At 39.2% G+C, this 25,395-nt stretch overlaps 1 protein-coding gene and 1 long non-coding RNA gene across 3 annotated transcripts in view; one reads left to right on the forward strand and one right to left on the reverse strand.

Moving 5' to 3' along the window:
• The window catches only part of LOC143769770 (solute carrier family 2, facilitated glucose transporter member 9-like), a 197,269-nt gene extending 188,881 nt beyond the window's left edge, over positions 1 to 8,388 (reverse strand). Inside the window, exon 1 of the mRNA XM_077258616.1 lies at positions 8,169 to 8,388. Within this exon, the coding sequence (XP_077114731.1) occupies positions 8,169 to 8,213 (45 nt within the window). The 5' untranslated portion in view covers positions 8,214 to 8,388. The remainder of the gene's footprint in view (positions 1 to 8,168) is intronic.
• Positions 8,389 to 8,475: 87 nt separating this feature from the next.
• On the forward strand, positions 8,476 to 24,617 carry LOC143769771 (uncharacterized). 2 transcript variants are annotated; one of them, XR_013214479.1, is made up of 3 exons: positions 8,519 to 8,602; positions 19,586 to 19,669; positions 23,883 to 24,018. It is a non-coding gene; the product is annotated as an uncharacterized LOC143769771 (long non-coding RNA). The 2 variants fall into 2 exon arrangements; XR_013214478.1 differs by lacking the exon at positions 19,586 to 19,669 and having other exon boundaries at positions 8,476 to 8,602; positions 23,883 to 24,617.
• The last annotated feature ends 778 nt before the right edge of the window (positions 24,618 to 25,395 follow it).

The raw sequence follows: 25,395 nt of genomic DNA on the forward strand, positions 1-25,395 counted from the left end.
GCTCTATTTCTTGATTGAGCCCTTTAAGGGCCAGGCTGTCCAGTGTGAAAATCCACTTGGATTCAACCCTGGACATTGTTTTAAGAAAATCCCCTTCCCTAGGGTTTTGCTGAACTGTTTGAATCCCACAAAGGAGGACATTGGTACATGATCGGTTGTGCTTTTCCACAAAATGGCGGGATAAAGGGTGCCCTATAAAACCTTTCTGAATATTGTCAAGGTGTTCTTTTATCCTCACTTTTAGGGGTCTTTTAGTTCGGCCCACATAGATTTTATTACACGGACATGTGAGTATATAAATGACCCCTGCTGTTTCGCAGGAAATTTTATTCTTAATAAGAAAACTCTTTGTGCCACTTGAGTCCCCAAATGTAGTTTGAATGTGCCTCTTGCGGAATTTCCGTTTACAGCATGAACAGCAACCACATGGCATGAATCCCAGATTTCGAGAATCTACTGTTTTTGTGTTTGTTTCTTTCCTTAACGTAACCGGTTTTGTCGTTGGCGCTAGGAGGAGACCCAGATTTTGCGCCTTTGTGTAGACAAATCTGGTGTTCTTAGGTAAAAGTTCCCCAATATATTTAGCCCCTTGTAAAATCCGCCAGTGCTTTCTAACTATATTTGTAAATTTTTTATATCCTGAGTGGAATTGTGTCACTATAGGTAGTTTATTTATTTGCTGATGGATGTCTGGGAGAGGATTGCTTTTGTCTACTTTATGGACCAGACTCTCCCTAGATACCTGGCTGACTGAGTGCCTAGCCAGGTCCAAGGTTCGTAGATCATACCCCTTGGCTTCAAACTGTTTGGTAATGTGTGCCGTTTCATCAATATAATCTTTCAAGTCTGTGCAGTTCCTCCTGATGCGGGTATATTGGCCGTTAGGGATGTTTGTGAGCCAGACTGGAAGGTGACAGCTTGTGACATGTATAAAACTATTAGAATCTACCTCCTTGTGAAAACATTTGGTTTTTAATGTATCATCTTCTACATAGATTGTTAAGTCTAGAAAGTTGACTCTGGTGTTACTAATGGTAGGTGTAAATTCCAAACCAAATTGATTATTATTGAGGTTGGAAATGAAAGAGTTGAGTTCTGTTGTTGTACCCTCCCAGATAAACAAAATATCGTCGATGAAACGACGCCAGAGTTTCAGACCTGTTTGGAGTAGTCCTGCCTTAAAGATGTATTGTTGCTCCAAGTTACCCACATACAGATTAGCATAACTGGGCGCAAAACGTGTGCCCATTGCGGTGCCCCACGTTTGCAGGTAGTATTGTTCCTCATATTTGAAGTAGTTATGCTTGAGTATAAACTCTATACTTTCCAGAAGAAATTGTATTTGGGATTAATTATATATACCTAAAGAATGTAAGAACAAGTGTGCTGACTCACAACCTTTCTCATGATTAATTACAGTGTACAAGGATTTAATATCCAGTGTACCTAGGATGTGGTTATTTTGCCAAGTAATGGAGTGCAGGTCCACGTATTTGGAAAGATTGGCTGTCAGACAATTTATGCCTGATATAATGGGGCGACCTGGTGGGTTTGTGCTATTTTTGTGGATCTTTGGTATGTGGTAGAAAATGGCTACTGTTGGGGTTCGATTGTTAATGAAATGGAATTCTTTTTTATTCAGAATCCCCAGCGACTTGCCCTTCAGGGCCAGATTATTCAGTTTTTTGGTGTAATTAGCAGTAGGATTAGATTTCAATTTTTTATATGTTATGGTGTCATTGAGGAGTCTTAATGACTCATTGTGATATGAAGCACCATCCAACACCACAATGCCACCCCCCTTGTCTGCAGGGCGGATGACAATGCTATGGTTGGTTTGGAGGTCAATGATTGCTTTCTTTTCACTTGTACTAAGATTATGTGGCGCATATTTGGAGCTATTTACCCTGATCTTTTTAATGTCTGTAGTGACTAGGGTCTCGAAGGACCGAAAAGAGTTGGAGTATTTGTTAATTGGGTTAAATATAGATTTAGTCGGTATGAATAAAATTCGTGGTTGTATTAGGATGGGTGATGTTTGTACTGTTTCCCTTTTTGAGAAAATACATTTTCAGGGCTAGATTACGCATACATTTTTTAATGCTAATGCATAGATTAAATGGGTTGGCTTTGGCTGTAGGGGCGAATTTTAAACCTTTTTGTAAGAGGTTTTCCTCACTCGGTCAATTGGTGTGAACTAAGGTTGAAGATTTTTTGGGTATGTACTTGTGATTTATTGTTCTTTCTTATATTTTTCTTTTTGGCGAGTTTCCCACCCCTTTTACCTCTTTTGGTTTTGAATTTTGAGGGTGGAAAAAATCCCGTTTAATTGTGGAATGTACAATAGGCTTCATGCCTTTTCTGTTAGCCAGATAATTTCTATTGATTTGCCTATTCGGGACCCTTTTTGGGTTGGTACTGGAATTAGTGGCTCCTGCTTGTTTATTCCTACAATCCGTTTGGTTAGGATATTTTCTGTTGAGTTTACTTAATAGAGTTTGATATGACAAACGATTATTTGTGCTTGTGGAAGGAATGGGTTCTTCCCATTCAGTAGTTGTTGCTACATCATCCCCCATTGTGGAAAGATGAGAGAATTTGTTGATATAAAATACTGTTACTTGGTATTTAATTTTCTTCCGTGGATAATGTGTTTTGTTTTTTTTGTCATCTAGTAAAGAAGAGAATTCACATTCTATATCTTCTCCCCCACACAGGATCTCTGTTATACAACCTACATCATGAACTATACCAGCATACTGGCAGCTGTGCCCATAATGAATTATGCACGTCGCTTGCCTAAACTTGCCTAATTAAAAAGCAGTCATTATGGAACAGTATAAGTGGTTCATTATGTACTAAACTATGTTTACAGCTCCACCTTGGTCTGCAATGTTACTATGAACACACTTTGACAAAAAATGGAAACAAAAAGGAAAGGAAGTAGAAAAAGGTTTGGGAAAAAATGTTGTCTACTCTACTTGGGTCAATGGCAGAAGGTGCAAAGCTCAAATGCAGCTATGATCACATCATACAGGAGATGTTCAGATGGGTAAAAAAAAATCTTTTTTATCAGCAGAATATGGAGTCCCTATGCAATGCAGTGGCATCACCAACAGCAGGCATCAGGGGATCCTGACATTCTATATATGCGTTTTCTGGATGCAAATCTAGTATGGCTCAACTTGGAGACACATCACACATTAGGCCTTCAGCTTATGAGTCACTGAGGTCACATACATGCTGGTCGAAAAATTGGTGTTATGTTGCTGCTTGCACCAAGGTCACCCCACAGAATTTAAACCTCTCTGTACCACATAAGAACACAAGTGAACACTAGACTTTTTTTGGAAGTGTGTAGTTTTTTTCATATGGGAATCACTAGAGGGGTTGTAGAGCAAGAAAATGGTCATTGTGTGTGAGCAATAGTCTTTTACTGAAGGTTAGAAAGCGCAAGGGTACAAAGGTTGGCACTATTACATTGTGGGCACACAAAGGGGAACTTTTCGGGGAAAGGAAAGAAAGGCAACTTTTACTTTCTTGGGGGCTATAGAGGAGGGCAGGTATAATGGGGCACTTTGTTGCGTGTACGAAGTGGAAATTATTAGAGTAGAGATATTAGAGATATTGTGGGCCATTACTACTTAGTGGGGCACAATTACTGTGTAGGAGGCACTGAGAAAAGCACTCGGTAGATTGGGGAGTTGGTGTGCAAAGACAAGTCATGAATAGAAGAAGACTTCATGGAGGTTTGCACTCTAGGATGAAAATGGAAAGTGACTACAATTGAAGAGTACATCACTTGCAATTTATCTATACTGAAAACCTATTTACACAAAACTTTTATCCATTATATTTTTAAGGGTTTAGACATCAAAACATAAGCTTTGTGGCTTGTGTCCTTGATGTTTGAAGATGCTCAAAAGTGTTTGACCAGTTTGTCTTTATTTTAACAGATTTGCTGGAGATTTAATTCAGTGACAATTACTACCGTAATACACTACTCAACATTGAAATTGCAATAAGATTACGGAAATCGCATGATGGATAGACATGTTACTGATATGCAAATGATGAAAATATGTGATCAAAATTTTCAAAACCTCATTCTCAATTTAATTCACACCAAGAATGAGCACCTCCTGCAGAAATACAGGCACTTACACGCTTTGGTTGCTATCATTGAAGCTATTAATGACTTGGTGTTGTGTTGAAAATGGGTCCTGGGACACTTGGACATATACAGGTTTTCCTATTCATCCATTCTGTTCTGCAAGTGAAATTGGACATCACATTCTAAGCTGTCAGTGTCTCCACAAAAAAAAAAATAAATTAGAATGCATCTGGACATTGGGCTACAAGCCAGACGTCCAGAAATAGGTGCTCAATTGACCACACGTCACAGCTATCAAAGGCTATAATGGTGCAGAGCAAGACGGAAATGGAGGTCTATCATTCTCAGTGAAGAGTCCAATTTTCTCTTGAAAGCAATGATAGCCGGATATTGGCCTAGCTACTACATCAGCAATGCCATGAAGTGGCTTTCACGAGGGAACATCACTCCTGTTCTATTCATGAGATAATGGTGCGGGCTGGTATAATGTACGGTAGACGGACCCTCTTGTCTTCATTGCAGGTACACTAACAGAACATGTTACTCATGATACGGTGAGCAGCCTGCATGTTCTAAAGGTGCTACTATGACCTGCAACATCTCCAGACTTGTCTCCAATCAAGCACATCTAGGTGGTCATGGGTTGTCAATTGCAAAGGTAGCAATAAGAAGTTCTTGCGTATTAGCGTGCCCAAGTACAGCATGGCAGAACATTCCTTAGACATCCATTAATAACCTCATTGAAAGCAGCCAAGGTTTAGAACTGTGGGGAATTCAGCACGTGGAGCTCATACATGATATTGAATAATTTTCCAATGTTTTGAATATTGTTTACATTTTTTTTCATAATTTGCATATCATTGAAATGTCTATCCATACTGTGATTATCATAATTCCGCAACCTTTTCTAGCAATTTGAATGCAGAGGAGTGTATAACAGTTTTACAGGTTCTCCCCCTGCGCTTGTTAGTTCAGGATCGCGATCCACCCGCGGCGCTTAAGTAGTTAAATGACACTGTCAATTTCTGTGTAGACTGTGTACCGTAAATTGAGCAATGTGGGAGACAAATTTTGTGCAAGAAGCACAGCGAGGGGAAATTATTATTCAGTGGCTCAACATAGGACAGATATTTTTATTTAGGGGAATTATAATGACAACATGTTGGGATGTAACGAAAAAGAGAAAAGGAAAGTTTGCACAGACTAACTCTGGATCTCCAAAGTCATTATGGCATCTGAACCAGATGGAGAAAAAAAAGGATTGAATAGACCCCAATCAGAGGAAATGTCAATATAGGGTAACATGTGGTAAATGTTTGTGATATTGCCCGAGTCTCATCAGTACTGTTGTTTCTGTATGGTCCTCAGTCTGACGATGGCTGTTAACAACAACTTCCAGTATCTCCTTACCATTGTTAACAACATACTGGGAGTTATTGTTTAAGTTCATGTAATAAAATGTATAAATGTGGGGGCAGACTTGACATTTCAGTTGATTGGTTCTGTATTCATGTACTGACTCTGGTGCTGGTGATGTATTCCTGTATTGATGGTGGTACTGTTTTCCTACACCAACAGTGGTACTGATAATTCATTGATGTCCTGATGCTAGTTCTAGTTCTGTATTCATGTACTGACTGTGGTGCTGGTGATGTATTCCTGTATTGATGGTGGTACGGTTTTCCTACACCAACAGTGGTACTGATAATTCATTGATGTCCTGATGCTAGTTCTAGTTCTGTATTCATGTACTGACTGTGGTGCTGGTGATGTATTCCTGTATTGATGGTGGTACGGTTTTCCTACACCAACAGTGGTGCTGATGATTCATTGATGTCCTGATGCTAGTCCTAGTTCTGTATTCATGTACTGACAGTGGTGCTGGTAATGTATTCCTGTATTGATGGTGGTACTGTTTTCCTACACCAACAGTGGTGCTGATGATTCATTGATGTCCTGATGCTAGTTCTAGTTCTGTATTCATGTACTGAATGTGGTGCTGGTGATGTATTCCTGTATTGATGGTGGTACGGTTTTCCTACACCAACAGTGGTGCTGATGATTCATTGATGTCCTGATGCTAGTTCTAGTTCTGTATTCATGTACTGACAGTAGTTCTGCTGATGTCTTTCTTCTTTTGTTCTATATAGTATACTGTAATACTTTGATATAATATAAGCAATCAGATGACCACAGAATCAATTTCCCCTAAGGAGAGTAAATAATAATGAATGAATACCATGAAAACAATGACAGCATTGCATTTGTTCACTGCAGATTTATTATGCACTTCCCGGAGGGGTGTCATTTGAAGTTTCGACCCAGGAAAAAAGTTAGAATAGTACAAAATACAATTCTATGCACTTCTCAGCTGAGAGCAGGACAAGTTATGTACAAGAGTTGTGCCAGTGAGTATTAACAGGAGTATCCTCATTCATTGTCTGCAAACAGCTATGTTGAATATGGTGTGAAGTACTGAAAACACCAAGTCCGGTATAGCAGAAAGTTGTAGAACTTTTCATTCATACAGTAAGTTCTATTTATAGACAATTGGAATATGCTTGTATATATTTTGGCCACAATGCCACTTATTATGGATTAATTCTCCTTACACATCACATGCATGGTATTAAGGAACAACATGATGCACTGTGGCACTGACAACATCCACATGCTGCAAGTAATTGCTTTAGAAATGTCATCCGGAGATTAGGAAAAGCTTAAAATCTACTGTTGGTGGCTTTCAGATGCATTCATACATGACAACCACATAAGATTTTATACACATATAGACCCGTTTTATTGATATGGGCCCTTACCCGCCTTTTTCTCAGCTGTCAGACAATATTGGTACTATTGGGCTATGTAGCTCAACAATGTGTGATACCATGGTACAACATACACCACATTCATCTCAATACAAAAAAAATAGCAACCCAAAAAAGTTAAAGAAACCACATGGTATGGCAGTGTACAAGTGAATAAGAAGTTACCCGGTAATTCTAGGACCTAGGACACAGTTTATATTGATATATAGGGAAACTCACAGAGAGCTCTACAGAGCATGGACATGTCCATGTTATGTGTCTGACCAGAAAGCCGCTGTCATAGGAGGTCTATGAGGTTTACACTTTGACACATCTGCATGGCATGCTTCTTTGCAGGGGGCCTCTCTGTAGGAAAGTGCTTGGTTCAGGCAATGGTCTCCCAATGTTACAGTTTATGGCTGTGTTCACAGTTGGGTTTTTTTTTGCTGTTTTTTTTTTTCCTTCAGAAAAGAAACTGTGTTAACAGTACCTGCAAAATCTATGTGATTTCAAAACTCTCACACACAGCTTTTTTTTCCCTAACAAATGGAAAAATGAACCATTTTTTAAAATCTTCATCATATCAGTTCTTCCAACGTTCCTTCTCCCATAGAAAGCAATGAGAAAGTACAAAAATGCTGCCAAACTGCGCACATAACACCGGCTGCGTATTTGCAGCTTTTTTTTTGTTAGTGAATAACAAACTACCGGTAACTTTATTAACATATACTATAGAGAAATCACACATATAATCCACTTAAAGAAAAAAAGTAGCAACATGCTGTTTTATATGCAATTTTTTATGTACTGTTAAGCATGAATGTTTTGGCTGCAGAAAAAAAAAATAATTAATTAGCCTTATTTTGTTAGATCACAATGGGGGCATGCCATGGCAAAAAAAAAAATAATCCAAAAATGTTGGATTTTTTTTTCTAATTTACAGGCATTTTTTTCTACAATATACAATCACAATTGTATGCAGTATTGCAATTTTATTGCATCTGATTTTGCCATATTGCGCATATTCACGCGACACCGAGGAGTCCCAATAAAAAGTACAATGTTCAGGGTTGTTTCAAGTCACACAGAGGAAAAATGTGACAGTTGCATAAAATGACCATTCATGCGATCCTATTATACATAAAGGAATTAACACAAGGCGATAATACACTGGTGATAATAACAAGTCCATTCACGCTATATAATCTGCGCAGACTGTGCCGCTCAGCAGCATTAGGAGGACTTACCCCGGCTATGTGCTGTGCACTGAAGGCTTTCTTGTGGTTATCCATTTACAATGAATAAATTGTCACTTTTTGGAAATAAAAAAAAATATATATATATCTCCTTAAATTAAACTTTACAGTTTTCCAAAAAGAAAAAATTAAATTAAAGCTACTAAAAAGGTAAATGTGGCTGCATTCACCTCCTCATTAAGAGCCTGTCTTCATCAGACTGGAAAGCTGTGGAGAAAGGCAGGACTCACATGATTTAGCTTTTTTCCTTTTTTTTTTTTTTTCTAAAGAGGAAATGAGAATCAATTTGTCAGAGTTTTTTTTTTCCCTTCTTTGGTTAAACTGCAGGCTGCACATAACATATCGGAACGATCACATGTGAGGTGTCTGATGGCGTTATCCCATGTGGGGCTCATAGTATATGATCCAAGATAAAGACATTTTACGTAAGTGTCTCGCCTGTATGAATGTTATCCAACGTCGAATAGAGCTGTTATTTCTGGCAAAAGAGCATGGGAGTATTTAAAAAAGGAGTTTTTGGGGCATTTTTTATATATATTTCTCTGTGTGCCAAAGCTGGAAATGGAATAAAGCCAAAGTGTAAGGCCGGGGTCACACTTGTGTGTGCAACGCGGGAAACTCGCACGAGTCTCACGCATCTATACGCGGCACAGCTGCCGGCACTCGTGACCGGAGAGTGTGGCTGCATGTATCTCTATGTAGCCGCACACTCCAGTCCCGAGTGCCGGGTATTGATGCGAGAGACTTGTGCGAGTTTCCCGCATTGCACACACAAGTGTGACCCCGGCCTTAGGATGAGTTCCGACAGCCGTACGGAAATCCGGGCCAGTGGCGACTACAAATTGTGGATGTGAGTGACCCCGTGTTCATTTCGCTGCATGCACTTATTCTGGTCCATATAAAAACCAAAGTAATGCATACACAGATTCTTTTTTGTTTTTCCTTACAGACCATGGGACCACATGGAAAATCGGTCACATGTACCGACAGGTTGACTGCGCCCTTATAACCAGATGGCCGTATTACTCGTGGAGGAATCACATCACATCTCCATTCTCGGACTGGCTGTCAGCTCTCCTGACCCGAGCGTGCTGGCATGCATTTCTATGCAGCTGTCACGCTCAGGTCATTAGAGCCTACGCAATGCAATGTGATCCTCGCACGAGAAATATGGCCGACTAACTGCTTCCTGTGGCGGTCCATTTGCCATCCATGATGCGATAAGATAGCACACAAAGAAGCTCTAAATTAGGCTACATTCTCATGATGAATACCATTTCTCCACCTATTATGTGAATTACCGTAGGTTTCTAGTGGGGTTTTTTTTTTATTTGTTTCAAGTGCAGTGTTTTTACATGCATTTTTATCTAGTTTTTGACAGTTTTTGTCACTTGTTGGCATTTCGCTATAAATAAAGCTGCTTTGTCTTTGACACTCTTTGGTGTTTGCTTTGACAGAACGTTATTGATACAGTCATGTGCGAATTACATGTGTTTTTGATGTGTTTCTGCCTTTAAAATGCACTAAACACAAGTGCATTTTTTACCTGCAGATTTTCAGCATCTAATGCATCTGTGATAAAAATCTGCACTCAAAGGTCTGCATACTCTCAAGACAAATTAATATGTTATGAATTTGAAACACACACAAGTCCGTTTACACTGTGTAAAAAAGAAGCACAATGGGCAGGAGATTTCTATAAATCCCGTCCACGGTGCTTGAACCACAAGATGCTGCGTTTTTGATGCAATGAAAATAGGCAACGTCAAAAACTCGTTGTGGGCACAAAGCATAAAGATAAAGCTGATACTTCTCTCTCTTTTTATTACTCCTGTCTGGAGTTACAAGTGCACTTTGTAGTGTAATGTTTGGTGCAGATTCTTGAGCCAAACATAGGACTGGGATAGAAAAGTATTAATCCTTTCTTAATACTTTCCCTTTTCGATGCACTCCTGATTAAGGCAACTAAAGCTGCATTATAAATTACACGTGTAATTCTTAGGACTTATGCACACTAATGCAACATGTCTCGTTTTTATATGACCCTATAAAAGATATATTTACACTTGGCAGAAATATCCCGCCCAAAAAGTCACAAAGCCTCTAATTGCCTGAAAAAGACGTCAATGATTTTTCTTATACGTAAAAATACAAAACATTGTTCATCAACGTTTTTCTACCTTCTACATAGCAATCCATTTTTCACGGACCCATAGATTTGCATTGCTGATTTTTATCTGACACTCGGGTAAAAAGTGGACATGTTTCATCAATTTGGCGCAAAAAAAAATTGGACTTGTGAACAGCCCCATTGATTATACTTGGTACAAGTTCTCTCCATGAAAAAAATGTATGTCTAAAATAACCCTCACAGGCTGCACAATGCCATCCTTGTGGTGTTTGTCATTTTCACAGACCCATAGACATGTATTAGAAATTTTGATCTGTGACTTGAATGAAAAATGTACACTTCTCTTTGCCCCCTTCCTGATTTCTTATTCTTTTGCATGTTTATCACATATAAATGTTTCAGATCACAAAACAAATTTAAATATTAGAAAAACAAAGCCCAGGTAAACTCAAAATGCAGTTTATAAATGGTTTATAAAAGGTCTTTATTATGAAGGGAAAAAGAAATCCAAACCTACAGAGCCCTGTGTGAAATAGTGATTGCCCCTAAACCTAATAACTGGTTGGGCCAACCTTAGCAGCAACAACTGCAATCAAGCGTTTGACATAACTGGCAATGAGTCTTTTACTGTACTCTGGAGGAATTTTGGCCCATTCACCTTTGCAGAATTGTTGCAATTCAGACACATTGTAGGGTTTCCGAGCATGAACCACCTTTTTAAGGTCATGTCACAGCATCTCAATCAGATTAAGGTCAGGACTTTGATTAGTCCACTCCAAAGTCTTTATTTTTTCTTAAGCTGTTCAGAAGCGGACTTGCTGGTGTGTTTTGGATCATTTTCCTGCTGTATAACACAAGTGCGCTTCAGCATTACGCTGCCGTCACACTAGAAGTATTTGATCAGTATTTATAAGCCAAAACCAGGAGTGGGTGATAAATGCAGAAGTGGTGCACATGTTTCTATTAGGGCTTGTTTCCACTTGCGAGAAACACGTCCGTGTCTCGCATGTGGAAACCAAGCTCTGGCGCCGGCACTCCAGAGCGGAGCGTGCGGCTCCATGTGTTCCTATGCGGCCGCATGCTCCGCTCCCAAGTGCCGGCACCAGAGCTTGGTTTCCACATGCAAGACACGGACATGTTTCTCGCAAATGGAAACAAACCCTTATACTTTTCCTCTATTTGTTCCACTCCTGGTTTTGGCTTACAAATACTGATGTAAAATACTGACCAAATACTGCTAGTGTGACGCTGGCCTTAGGTCACCAACAGACGTACGGACATTCTCCTTCAGGATTTTTTGGTAGGCAGCAGAATTTATGGTTCCATTTACTACAGCAAGTCTTCCAGGTCTTGAAGCAAAAGAACCCCAGACCCTCACACTACAGCCATATTTGATTGTTGGTATGATGTTCCTTTTCTGAAATGTCGTGTAACTTCTACGCCAGATGTAATTGGATAAACACCTTCCAAAAAGTTTAGGTTTTGTCTTGTCAGTCCACAGAGAATTATCCCAAATGTCTTGGCTATCGTCAAGATGTTTTGTGGCAAAACTGAGTCGAGCCTATATGTTCTTTTTGCTCAACTGTGGTTTCTGTCTTGGAACTCTACCATGCATGCCTTTTTTTTCCCCAGTCTTTTTCTTATGGTGGAGTCATGAATAGAGATGGGCTGACCCTTGCTCGGGTCCGGCCGAACAGTTAAAAAAAAGTTTGGGTTTGGGTGCCAGAACAGTACCCGTACCCCATTTACTTGAATGGGGGGTCCGAACATCCAGTGTTTGCCATGCTGTCATACATATGACAGCACGGAAAACACTGCTTCTGATCGACGGTTTAATCGTTACCACCGGTCAGACAACCACAGTTCCCACACTGTCAAATGACGGAGTGAGCCGCAGCTGTGATCGGAGGTAAAAAGTTTACCTCCAGCCACTGGCATAGACTGATGGGACTTTTGCTGATTTCTTTTTCCCTTAATAATAAAGACCTTCTTTAAAAAACAGCATTTTGTATTATCATTGTTATATTTAAATTTTTGTGATCTGAAATATTTAAGTGTGACAAACATACAAAGCAATAAGAAATCCGGAAGGGGGCAAACGCCACTGTAGGTATAGCTCTATAGACTTTAATGGGTTCATGTCCTATCTGTGATTCATGGATGTCTGAATAATGTCTAAGTAATGTCAAAGTGGCCTCAGCATATCTGTTTAATAACACCCCTGGCAGTATCAGACATTTTATGCTTTTTAAAATGTAAAAATGGTCCAAAAATTATCCCTTTTGGGGACATATGACTGCTCTGTTGGTGCTTTGTACACTGGTGGTGCAAATGGATGAAACTGTTTACTGCTGCTAGGAACCCTACACTGTACAGTGCACATATAGTAAAGCTATGGAGCAAAATTAACAAAATGGCGGGCATGGAACGGGCTGTAAACACACAGGATGGATGATAATGCAGCAGGTAAGGAGATGTCCGGCTGTTTAGAGCCAGTGCTGGCAGCCCCTGCAGCACAGTATGGCAATAACATGATGGACAAGCAGGAGATTCTCTGCTGGGAGATGGGCATTGGCACTGGCAGCAGAACAGTGTAGAAAACAATGGACAGGCAAGCAGATGCTATGGCCAATCTAATCACTGGCAATCTTCTGACCAAGAAATAAGTGCAGTCAGGACTTGGGGTACCTACTAGAGAAAGGGTACAATCCAGGTACAACTAAACCTGTATTTAAAAGCAATGAGTCTTTGCTTACTGAAGTGTGTCAGGTTAGAAGATAAAACATCTGTTCCATCACGTAATATATATATTGTAATCTTTGCTGCTGCCTCAGCTTTTTGTAGCCCTCGTACTGGCACAGGCGCGAAAGTATTGGGCTTGCAGAGAGCATAAAGAAGCCTCCAGGTCAGATGGGCGGTCAGCAGGTGTTTACTCGGGAAAAGCTTTGACAAGCACTGAACACAGCTTATCCAGGTAATGCATTAAGTTTGACTCCCTTTCGGAAGCCATAAATGGTTCCACCAGTTTGCTTTTAGAGCGAAGATCTAAACGCATGGCTGTAGAAGGCATCCCTTTCATTGATGGTAACGATATCCTGGGTGTCCTGCAAACAATTGACCATACAGCTTATTGCCACAACCGAGGGCCTTGTTGGTTCATTTTCCATTTTAATGTGGTGTTTGTGGTATTTTCATGCAATTGTGTCTATGCAGCGTTTTTTTTCTGCATGAGTTTATTCGGTAGTTAACACAATACAATCAAATTTGAGACTAATTTTATGAAATTTGAAGGTCTCGGTGAATTTAAACAATTTGTAATTTAATTCACACACATTTTCAGAAGGGTGGCTACTTTTTTTACACATAGACCCCAAGGACAACTGTGCGGGCTTCCCCTTGATGTCTAGCAGCTATTGTATCACATGGCATAGCATTGCCATTCAGGGGAGACTATAACCTGTATAAAATCCTAAGCAGGGATTGCAGTAGCTATTTTAGGATGGTGAGAGGACATGGGCGCTCACAGCTCAGCAGTAGAGACAGGAAGAGTGTGCTCTAAAACATTGGCCAAATACTCCAGACTGTAATATGTTGAATAACTGCAGCAGTGAAGATTCGAGTAACAGTAGTCTGTGAATATGGGTGCAGACAGCCAGCTGTATATCATGGGCAATGATCACATTGCAAAGTTCTGACTAGCCAGAGGTTCTCCTGACCCAAGTGTGACAGCATGCATTTCTATGGAGCTGTCACGGTCTGAACAGGAGAGCCGCAGGCCAGTCTCAGCATTGCAATGTGATCGTCGTCCTTGTTATACAGCTGTAAGTCTGCACCATAAGGTACATGTCCATGATCAGGGATTGCTGCGGTTTTGACACTACATATTTATGCAGTGTCAAAACCACAGCCAGATGTTACAGCATAGTGAATGGGATTTCTAGAAATCCCATGTTCACTATGGCTAGTTTCACACTAGCGTTCGGCAGGGCTGCGGATGGCAGCCTTCTTCCTCTGTTAAGCCCCGCCCACTGCTGCACCTCTTCCTTCAGCTCCGCCTATATCTGCATGCGTCCTGCGTACCCTATCTTTAACATTGGGTACGCAGGCCATGCGGATGTATGCGGAAGCCTCCGCATGCGTCGTTTTGACTCTGCGCTGAACTGCGTTGAGCGCAACATGTTGCATTTTGTTGCAGTCAGTGCAGCAGCAAAATGGCGCATGCGGAGGCATCCGCATGGCCTGTATACCCAATGTTAAAGATAGGGGAAGCATGCAGACGTAGGCGGAGCTGAAGGAAGAGGTGCAGCAGTGGGCAGGGCTTAACAGAGGAAGAAGACTGCCATCCGCAGCCCTGCCGAACGCTACTGTGAAACTAGCCTTAGCATGTGTTTGCCTGTAGATCACCTGCTAAAACTGACACGCGGCACGTCTTTCAGGACCGCAGCATGTCAATGTCTCTTGCAGAAATGCCAGTCTCCGTAAGGCTAGGTTCACATTGCGTTTGGGCAATCCGTTTAACGGATCCGTTACTTAGTGGCACTAATGCTATGTAATGGATCTGTTAACCCACCCATAGACTTCAATAGTGTAACGCATGTCGAAATCGGCGGTCTACAGCGTTTTCGGGTATAGGTTTCGGGTTAGGTCTAGCACACAGCGAACGGACGCGTTCATTGTGCATAGACCTCTAATGCTAACGCATGCCAATGCAATGGTACCATGCGTTAGCGCGATTGTAGTGAAGAGATTTTGTGCATCAGCGTTAGTGCATCCGTTTAACGGATCCATTAATGGGATGGCACAAATGCAATGTGAACCTAGCCTTACAAATGTAATCAATAGAATGTATTGAATGTGGTAAATCCACACTGTTCAGTGACCAATAGAAGGCAGTGCTTTGAATGCTGCTCCTTTGGGTCGTGGGCACATAGCTTAAGGCCGGGGTCACACTTGCGAGTGCAATGCGAGAAACTGTCGTATCAATACTCGGCACTGCCGCCGGCACTTGGGACCGGAGTGTGCGGCTGCATGTACTTCTATGCAGCTGAACGGTCCAGTCCCGGGTAATGAGGCGAGAGACTCGCGCATTGCACTCGCAAGTGTGACCCCGGCCTAAGACAGAGATTCAATTGAAGGGGGAGAAAGAGATGGGAAAGACGCCAGACTTAGTGTGATTGATTAGTAACAGGGCCCATGAACATGGATGTTTTTTTGGTTCGAGTATCAATTGACAAATCATTGGATTCACTAGGACAAATGTTACTCTATTGGGCCGTGAACATGTAGGATTTTTCCCTCAGACTAAGCTTGTCTGAGGAACAAAATTGCTGCATGCCCGAGTTTGATTGGAGGAAATGGAGAATTTTTTTTCTTTCTCTTTATTTGAGAGAATTGGATCACACTCTGATCAGAGTTTGACCAGAGTGTGATTTGCATAATCGACCCAATTTTCTCAGATGAAAGAATACAATGTCATCTGCACCTGACTATGTGGTGGAGATGGCATAAGTCCTGCTGCATTTAGAATTCAATTACTCAATTTTTTTTCACTTCATAATTAGTCCACTAAAATGCAGAAGCAAGACAACACAAAAGAAAAAAAAATGAAAGCAGTGAGATGGTGTGCTTACTTATCACAGTTTTTCTGTTTCAACCAAATTTGGTTTTCTTCACAAATATAATAAAAAATCCCCCAAAATCCAGACATTTAACTGTGGCTGTCTACTTCCCAAACTTTGCAAATCACAAATAATTTTCATGCACTTCTGTTTTACTAGTCAAATGTTACATCTATACACACCACCCTAATGCTGCATTCTGTTGCTGAATTTTTGGTTGTGTACCTACCTAGCACTTCTTATTTTATCATTTTTGGGAAAGGTGTTGAATTTTATTAAATAGAAAAAAATAATGAAAAAAAGTAGACTTTAAACTGTGCATGTCTTTTATTGAAAAACTTTTTTTTTATTACTAAAATTTGACACACGTAAATGCCAGATCTATACTACAACTACTGCCACATTCTTTCTTTCTGTACGTGTACCTACCTGCTTAACATTTCATATTACATCTCCTTAGGAAAAGATTGAATAATTGGGGATGAAAAGATTGTCAAAAGTTAATTATATTCTTGGGCAAAATGTATGGTAAAGTTTTGACATTGCTGTGCACTATATTGTAATATACATGTAATCAAGCTGTCTAGTAGCTGTAAATCATTCAGGTGGGGTGATGAAAACTTAATCTAAGAGCAGTCATAAATACTCGGAGACCACCCGAGCATGCTCGGGAAAACCCGAGCAACAAATACACTCGCTCATCACTAGTGGCTATAACTTTACGTAACATTCCTTAGATTTGATCAACAGCATTTCTCTACAGTTCTGCACCAGCTTACTAGAGTCATAATACAGAACCTATTTTTTTTTTTTTATTCATTTTCATATTAAAGTAATTTTCTTTTTTTTTTTATCCGCCTCTGATTTTGACTCAAAAAAGGGATAAAACCCCTCCACAAATGTATGTGGATGCAATTATTTTGTCAGACATTACGCTCTGTAACCCACCTGAAAGAGCACTAAATAGAATGAACACATGCACTGCGATGTAAAAATGACGTTCAGCTCACATGTTCAGGGTTTTGAACTACTTTTAACCGCTTCACATATAAAGAAACAAAGTAGTGAAAAGAAATCACCCATCTATTCTTCAGGCAAATTCCGCTGAAGACACTAAAGGCGCTGTATCCTTTACAATACAAATCAATGAGGACGCCAGTAGATAAGATGCTACAACAATGTTAAAAGTCAATCAAAAAAGAGCTCAGGAAAAGACTGTAAAAAAAAAACAAACAAAAAAAAAATGGCTTTCCTGGAGTATCTCAACGCTGAAAGACTCAGCGGATCTCACCCACCAGAAAAAGATATTGAGTGCATACCCTAGCATAGATATTCTCTTCTAATTTCACACGAGAAGAATGCTTCTGTAATTCCGCAATATCTGCTGTTGCACATTGTGCATGAGATCAGTCATCAGGAACTTCATAATTTGCATGACATCACCTATGGTTAGGAGGGAATATACAATCATCCTGTATCACTAGCCTATTGATGTATGCTTTTTATATATTTCTTTTGCATTAATTGATTTAGTCAGATTCATCAGATTACAAAATGTTGCAACTTTTTCCATTTTTCCACCAGTCCCTGACAACAAATGCAACTCATTGAAAAGCAGGTGGAGCTTAGCGGGAGGGAATGTGGCCAAACTGGCCTACAAGTTCTTCGCAACTTATGCCACCTTGTGGTAAAACTGTTAAATACTGTAGTTCTACTTCTGATCTGCGCAGGTCCTCAACTCCATAAAGGGTGGAAACTTTCAAAAAGCAATGGATAACATATAGGTGTGCATATCATGATTTCAGAATAAACTATGCATACAAATGTTTCGTGAGAATGAACAATAAAGCAAAAAGGTTCTTGCATATTCTCAGAATTGGTGTAATTACAAATTCTCTTAGTTCGTTTACCATTTAAAGCCCAAGGATAAGTGCATTGTACATAAAGAAATAAAGGCATTGAATAGAATGAAAGAGATGCCCCATAAATGAAGTACATCAGTGGGTGTTCCTCCCCAAGAAGGGGTTATTCAGGATCATTTTAATCCTTGGACTTGTAGATGTTGCAAATCTCAAACACCGCAATACTCGTCCAACCCAGGTCCAGTAAAGTCTCTTCTGCCGTTCTGGTCTTTGCCGACTGGCTCCAGAGGAAACCTCATGACTACAGTGCACTTAATTTGGCTGCAGCTGGCCAATGTGCTGTAGTCGTAAGACTCGTGACATCACTGATGTAGCCTGTCAACAAAGATTGGAGCATTGGCGTATCTTCGGATAGTAGGTATTGCTGTCTAAAATATGTTACAATGAACTGTACTGTATGACATTTAAGGGGTTTCCTGGGAATGTTTTGTATTTATCATTGGGCTTGCAGTTAACATAATGACAAAAGAAGTAATACTCGCCATCCAGAGATGCTTCTCTGTCGCTGTTCCAGTCTTTATTGATTGGCTGCAGTGGAATATTGCAGCGTGACTGTAAGGGGGGAGGTCAGCACAACATGACTGGTCAAATCAAACACAGGTTCTTGCTGAACACTTGGCATGGCCAAGTAGTTTAAAGCATCTCCTCACCTAATTGTTTCCATCTGTATTGTGAAACCAGAGCAAAGAGTAAAGGGTGGTGACTAGTGATGAGCAAATGGGCTCAGATAAGCATGCTCGTGTACCAACAGAGTTTTTGGTGTACTCGAATATTATGTTCGAGTCCCTGCATGTCTCGAGGCTGTTCGACAGCCACAACACATGGAGGGACTGCCTAACAAGCAGGCAGCCGCGGGAACTCAAACATAATATTCGAGCACGCCGAAGCCTCTCGGTTGGCACACGATCATGCTTGGATAACACCTTACCCAAGTATGTTCGCTCTTCTCTAGTGGTGACAGATGGAAAGCCAGCATGTGGAAACGTGCACCGAACTGTTTGGCCATGTCACTGAGTTTTATGCTTGGTTTGAGCAGACTTTTTTTTTTAAAGGGTTGGTCACTTCCTAGCCATTCATGCACCAGCCAGCCACAGATGGTGGGTCTCCAGAATGGGTGGCATGTTGCTGAGTTATGCCATCCTGTAACGTCCATAGATAAGAATGAGCAGTATGGAAGAATAGTGCAGCTGTGCGCAACTGTTTCCGAAGGCCCATCTCCAAAGGCTTTTGGTTAGATACTGAAATTCCTGTGTCAGCCATTAATGATTGGTACGTTAAAAGCCTAATAAAGGGGTACGGCTGGGATTACATAAAAGATGCTGGAAAGAGCCATGACTTATCTGGTCCAAGCTAACGTGAACATAATTAGAAAGTGTTACAATGGTGGTCTTCTCAGGCAGGTAACAATACAGTGGCAGACCGGATGATTAACTGTAACTTGCCAGGGGAAGAATATAAACTCCATTGAACGGTGTTACTGTTATATGTTCTGCCCGTCAAGCCCTACAGAAATGTTATTGTGAGTAATGCCTCCTGAGGAGAGAGGCAAATTCTTCTGTTGAGAAACTTGTTGCATGATCTCTTTTTGGGTGAAAACCTCCCTTGATGTTGTCCTACCCCTCTGGCCAGGCTTAAACTTCACAACCACTTTCATTTATTTTTGAAGCGAGCGGATCTTTAGTGAAAGTGTTAGACATCTGTGAGCATTTGAGAAATAACGTCATATGGTTCTTACAGTAAATGAAGAACAATAAAGATAAAACGTTGTATTCCGGATGCATATAGCAGACTTGTGAAGAGTTGGATGGGGAGCAGTATCAGGTAATTACACTACATACAAGCATGTCATGACTCCAATTGCAGCAATTACGTTGATACTTTTCACTGTTTCAAGGCAGTTCATCAGGGATTCATTGAGGATTCAAAGTTAAGTACATGTCGTCAATTTACTTCCATAGCAGGCAGCAGAGAATAGACAGCAGACACCTGTCATTGGGTAAAGTCACCAGCACACACTGGACCTTCACTGTACAGACAGATATCACACCCTAGAATGGGCTAATCTGGACATTAATGACGGGTTTTAAATAATCTTTTAACGCAACACTTTTTACACCTATTTTAGTGTACATACAACTTATTGACTAACTTCAATACGTTTTTGTGTGGGAAATAAAATAAGTATTATTTTGGCAGAACTAACAAGGTTTATAGAAATGGCTTACCCGAGGGTATTCAATAAGCCAAAGCTGGCATGGCAAGTCATTTGTAGCATATCAGCACTTTGTGATACCCAAGTTGTGTACAGAGCAGTCAATGTTCTTTTGGTGTTGGCTAGTGATGAGCGAGTGTACTCGTTGCTCGAGTTTTCCCGAGCTGGGTGACCTCTGAGTATTTGTTATGTCTGTTTGTTAGGGAATTCCCACATGTATTTAGCGTATCTGTCAGCCGTAAATCATGCAACTGAGGTGATAAACTATATCTCCAAGCAATAACAAAGACTCGGAGGTCACCCGAGCGTGCTCGGGAAAACTCGAGCAACGAGTACACTCGCTTATCACTAGTGTTGGCCATTAGGCTATGTGCACAAGTTGCGGATTTGAAGCTGCGGATTTGCAGCAGTTTTCCATGCGGTTCACAGTACCATGTAAACCTATGGAAAACCAAATCCACAGTGCACATGCTGTGGAAAATTCCACGCAGAAACTGTTTATTTTCTGCAGCATGTCAATTCTTTGTGCGGATTCCGCAGCGTTTTACACCTATTCCATAATAGGAATCCATAGGCGAATTCCACTGTAAATCTGCAGGTAAAACGCAGGGCGCTTAACCTGCGGATTTTTCAGAATCCGTAAACGAATCTGCAATGTGTGCACATACCCTTAGAGTAACGTGCCATGGGCGAGGTACTCGTCTCTTGCGACCCAGCATGTTAGATGAAAATGGGGGTCCAGGCTGCGTATGTGGACTTTTGCTTGCAGGCCACAAGTAACTGATGTTGCTGGTTGGCCAAGACCAGATGCTGGACAGTTCAATGAGAGACACTACCATTCAAAAATAATTTTTTTTTTTACTGAACAGGAACTTGGTGGCGAGTATGTACAAGAGATCACGGGTACAAAATCATGTGAACGTTTCCTTTCCAAACAGCATCCTTCCTTCCTTTTTTGTTTTCGTTACCTCTTTACACTCTCCACTTGTCCTCTGCATTCACTGTTTCTCACTCCTTCACCACAACCCAGTACTACTCTATAGTCCTGCTTACCAAGAGTACTTTACTTAACCTGCCAGGGCCTTATCTTTAGTGCTGATGCACATGGTACAATTAATTAGTAAACTACCTATAGGAGCCTCTGTGCTCTTAAAGCTTGCAAACCTAATTCTTCTGGTTAGCCACTAAAAGTATCACTTCTAGAATACTTTTGTCATTTTTGGACATAAAAGTATTTATTACATTTTTCTGGCTGACAGTACAATATTTTTTTTATTATACCATCAATTTAAAAATGAGTTAATTTTTATTAAAATGAAATTAACAAAAGTTTAACATTTACATGCTGATCAATGTTCTGTTGTGAATAAAATCTGGCTATAACAGATTTTCCAAATTGTTGCATTCTTGTTTTCTTTAAATCATACACAGTGTTACAACTTTTTTTTTTGTGGTTGTACTTTGATGCATAACAGTGGTCAGTATTCTGGGGTACACTCATGGCAGCAATGGGATTGGGAATGTGTGCAGAAATTATTTATGGGTAATAAGGGTTCATTTTTTTAATTAAATTTTATTATATAAAATACACCTTGAAACTGACAATTAGTTTGTTTTATTAACATATGGAAATTTCCAGTTGAACAGTGGAAAAAAAAATACCATGATCCCATTACAAGTGAACAGAGGTACAACACATCACATGAACAATCACAGTTTAATTTTTATTTTTTTTGTTTCCAAAAATTTGGAGAGAAATTAACCCACCTATTTCATTTTTTTTTTGCAAAATTTTAAAATCTGATCAGAAAGGCTTTCATGAGTAAGGCAACAATTGTTAATAGTGCTAAGGAAAAACTATGGGTAAACGAAAGACTTCTGAAAAAAAAAAAGTGCCATGCTGGGTTTGAGCGCAGATATTAACTTTGTTGTGTTGTCAAGTTTCCAGATTTCTATTCTAGATAAAATCTTCATCTGCAGTGTTAAGAGTATGGCTGAATTCTTAAATGGGGGGTGAGATGATGATATGTCAGCATCAATCAATGACACAAATAAAGTAACATGCATTTCCATAGATTACTCTCATAAAAAATAGAACTTTAGACCTTGTAGCCATTGAGAACCCATTTTGTACATTTATGAAAGTACGGGAGTGAAAAAATAATCATCATAACAAATAGGCAACAGTCCATGAGCATCAGATTATAAAATAAAGATCTAAAAGATGGGATGTGGGATCCTTCATAGCTCATTTTAACTTTTTGTAAACCCTTCATCACAAAATACTTTCGAGAAAAACAGATGGTATTCCATCAAAGAATTTTCTCTGTGAAAAAAAAATTGGTATAGAAACACATGACAAAAGAATCACATCCAATATTCAACAAACACAAGTGTGAATACAATTGTTCAGTATTGTAGTGCGTATTGTGGCATGAACACACATCGGATTACCCTATCAACACCAAACTCATCAAGGCTATCAAGTATATCACCATGCATTGGTACAAGGCATACATCACAGCAACAAACACATGTATGGTTTTTGTTGTCCATAATTTCAGAAATTTGATTTTTTTTTTCATTTTTTTATAATTAGAAGCTTTTAAATCAATAACACAGTACGTCATACTTAGGGAAACATTGTATGGGCCCAAACAGTTTAGGTAGTTAAAAAGAAACAAAAAAACACAACAAATCCACAAAATAACACATTTTAATCAAGTTTTTTTTTTTTTTTTTTCTCAAATAAACTATGGTCATTCAGAGCTGAAATTCAGAAATAATGTAAACATGTTGCTGTACTTTGTACATACATTTGATATAAAAAAAAAAAAATTTAACAAAAAGATTTTGAAGAAATTGCTACATTCAAGCAATTTCCTTTCATAAACTAATAGTTTGTTTTAAGGAGTATTCCCATCTCCAAGATCCTATTACAATATGTAGTAGGTGTAATAATAAAAATATAGGCATAAGCCTCCAATTAGAAATGTAGTATAGTTCTTCTGATGAGCTGTGTCGCTTACCCCATGTGCAGGGCATTGCCGTAGGTTAGGTACCCATGGTTATGACCACTCATTAAGTGACAGTAGTTAGTGGTCATAACCAAAGCTATTGCAATGTCCTGCACATGGGGTAAGCGACACAGCTCATCAGAAGAACTATACTACATTTGTAATTGGAGGTATTTCCCATTAATATTATCATTTCACTTACTACATACTGGGATAGGATCTTAACTTTGCGGCAGAATATCAAAGCACCCATGGTTAATCATTCATTGACATCAAACGCTTTATACCACAAAGCATTTAGTAGGTCAGAGAACTTATGTCTGCCAGTGTGAAACCAATACGACTCAGAACAAAGTTTACTAAATACTTTTATTGAGGAAGGACAAAGATGCCACTCTCCGTCATTTCTTCATGGGGTTATGGTTTTAAATCGAATACTTAATGGTTACCGTAATTTTATCTTTGTCAGCATTACAAAACGGGCAATAATGGAGTCTACATTTTTGGCACAAGAGGAAAGAAAAAAAAAAAAGTTCATATTCGTCCTTGACAGATTGCATTTTTGTTCCGTGCGAAAAATGAAAAGTTTGAAATTACTTTTATCCATTGTGAAATAAAATTACTGAACTTAGAGGATATCTTTTTTCCAAATGTTTTTAGTTTCTTTATTGTCCGAATTGACAAATGATAAAAGTAATAAATTTATATCTGGTAAAAATAAAAAAAATAAAAACAAAAATGAAGTTATTATTCTGTTGCGTGCTAAACCTCATCGTCAATGGTCATCTTTTATTTTTATTACTAGGAGAAGAGGTGAGACTGAAGATTATAATGCTAGCAATGCTTTTACCAAACATCGGAGATGTAAGCGTCTACTGAATCCGCTATAATTAAAGCATGCCTGGGGTGAAATAACTTCTTACAAATGAAAGTCTACGCTCCACTCTTTAGCTGAGGAAACGTTTGGAGAAATCCGGTGGAATAGAACGAGTCATAGACAACGCTGAAGAGAATAAACTACAACTTTCCCAATTTATCTTCCTTGTTCCTCAGTACACTGCCTCCTCGAGATGGGTCGAAGGATCATTTGAAAGCTCTATTTTTCCTACTTCAGCCCCGCAGTTGTCAGAAAATAATAGCTAAAAACTGATAAACTTCGACAAGATTAGCCGTAACCACAACCCGACCTGATGTACCCAATATACTATTCCGATTACTTCACAGGCCAATAATAATAATCTTAGTCTTCTTATTTCTGAACAAAGAACACTTCTTAATTTTCTATATTTTTCAGTGATACTTCATTTATATGTCTGTACAAAGTAATGTAAAAAAACAAAACAATAAACATGCAATGCATTTATACTGGATGTTATCTTATATAGATTGATGACCCAGATATTTGAAACATATATCTATATCGTTACCTTTTATTTGCAGCCTCAAAACAGGTTCCCAGAATTTTTTTAAGCATTTTAAAAAAGCTTAATTGCTGCTCTAATAAACAAATAAAAGCAACAAACTAAAAAATAATTTTTGTTGTTCCAAAAAAATGTGTAATTTGAATTTGCATTTTAAGTTCACTTACGTTTTTTTTCTAAAAAAAAAAGTAGGTTCTTATTTTATTGGTTATATTTTCCTTATGTACTAGAAGGATATTCTTGCTATTTTTCCTAATATTCCCCCTTGCTCCGTTTTTCTCTTAGTTTTAGGCTGTTGATTTGTTAAAACAGAAATCGTCTAAAGACATTTGCTAATGTAATGTAAGCTTGATATGTAGCAGGTTGTAAAAAGAAAATATGTATTTGTGTTGTGCAAAAATGTGAAAACCTAGGAGTTATTTAATTCAATTTTTCCATTTGTTTTACAACTGTTTGAATGTATTTGCTCTAAAAATTGTCTAGCAGAGAATAGTAAACTATGCAGACAGAAATACAGTAATTTAACCTAAAAATGAGTCAAATTTGAAAAAAAAAAAAAACTCATTTGTGATTAATATTTTTCCTGTTCACTATGATAACTCTTGTTTCAGTAAGGTTTGTAAGTGGGGATACAACATAAAAAAAATAGGCTAAAAAGTTGTAGAAAGTTTTTCCTTCATCTCGGGCACCGATTCTGTTTGATGTCCTACCAGCGTATCTAAATATACTTGCCAAGGTGAAGAAGCTTCTTGGCGCCTCCTGGCCCCACCCATTCTTTTAGCTACGCCCCTGAGTAAAAGCACCACTAAAAGTACCCCAACATATAAGAATACATGTATATGCCTTTAATTGCCGGTAAACCGAGCCTATAAAAACTAGTGCAAATAAGGAGTGGAG

This window comes from Ranitomeya variabilis, chromosome 4 (genome assembly GCF_051348905.1).
Source record: "Ranitomeya variabilis isolate aRanVar5 chromosome 4, aRanVar5.hap1, whole genome shotgun sequence".
Taxonomy (NCBI): domain Eukaryota; kingdom Metazoa; phylum Chordata; class Amphibia; order Anura; family Dendrobatidae; genus Ranitomeya; species Ranitomeya variabilis.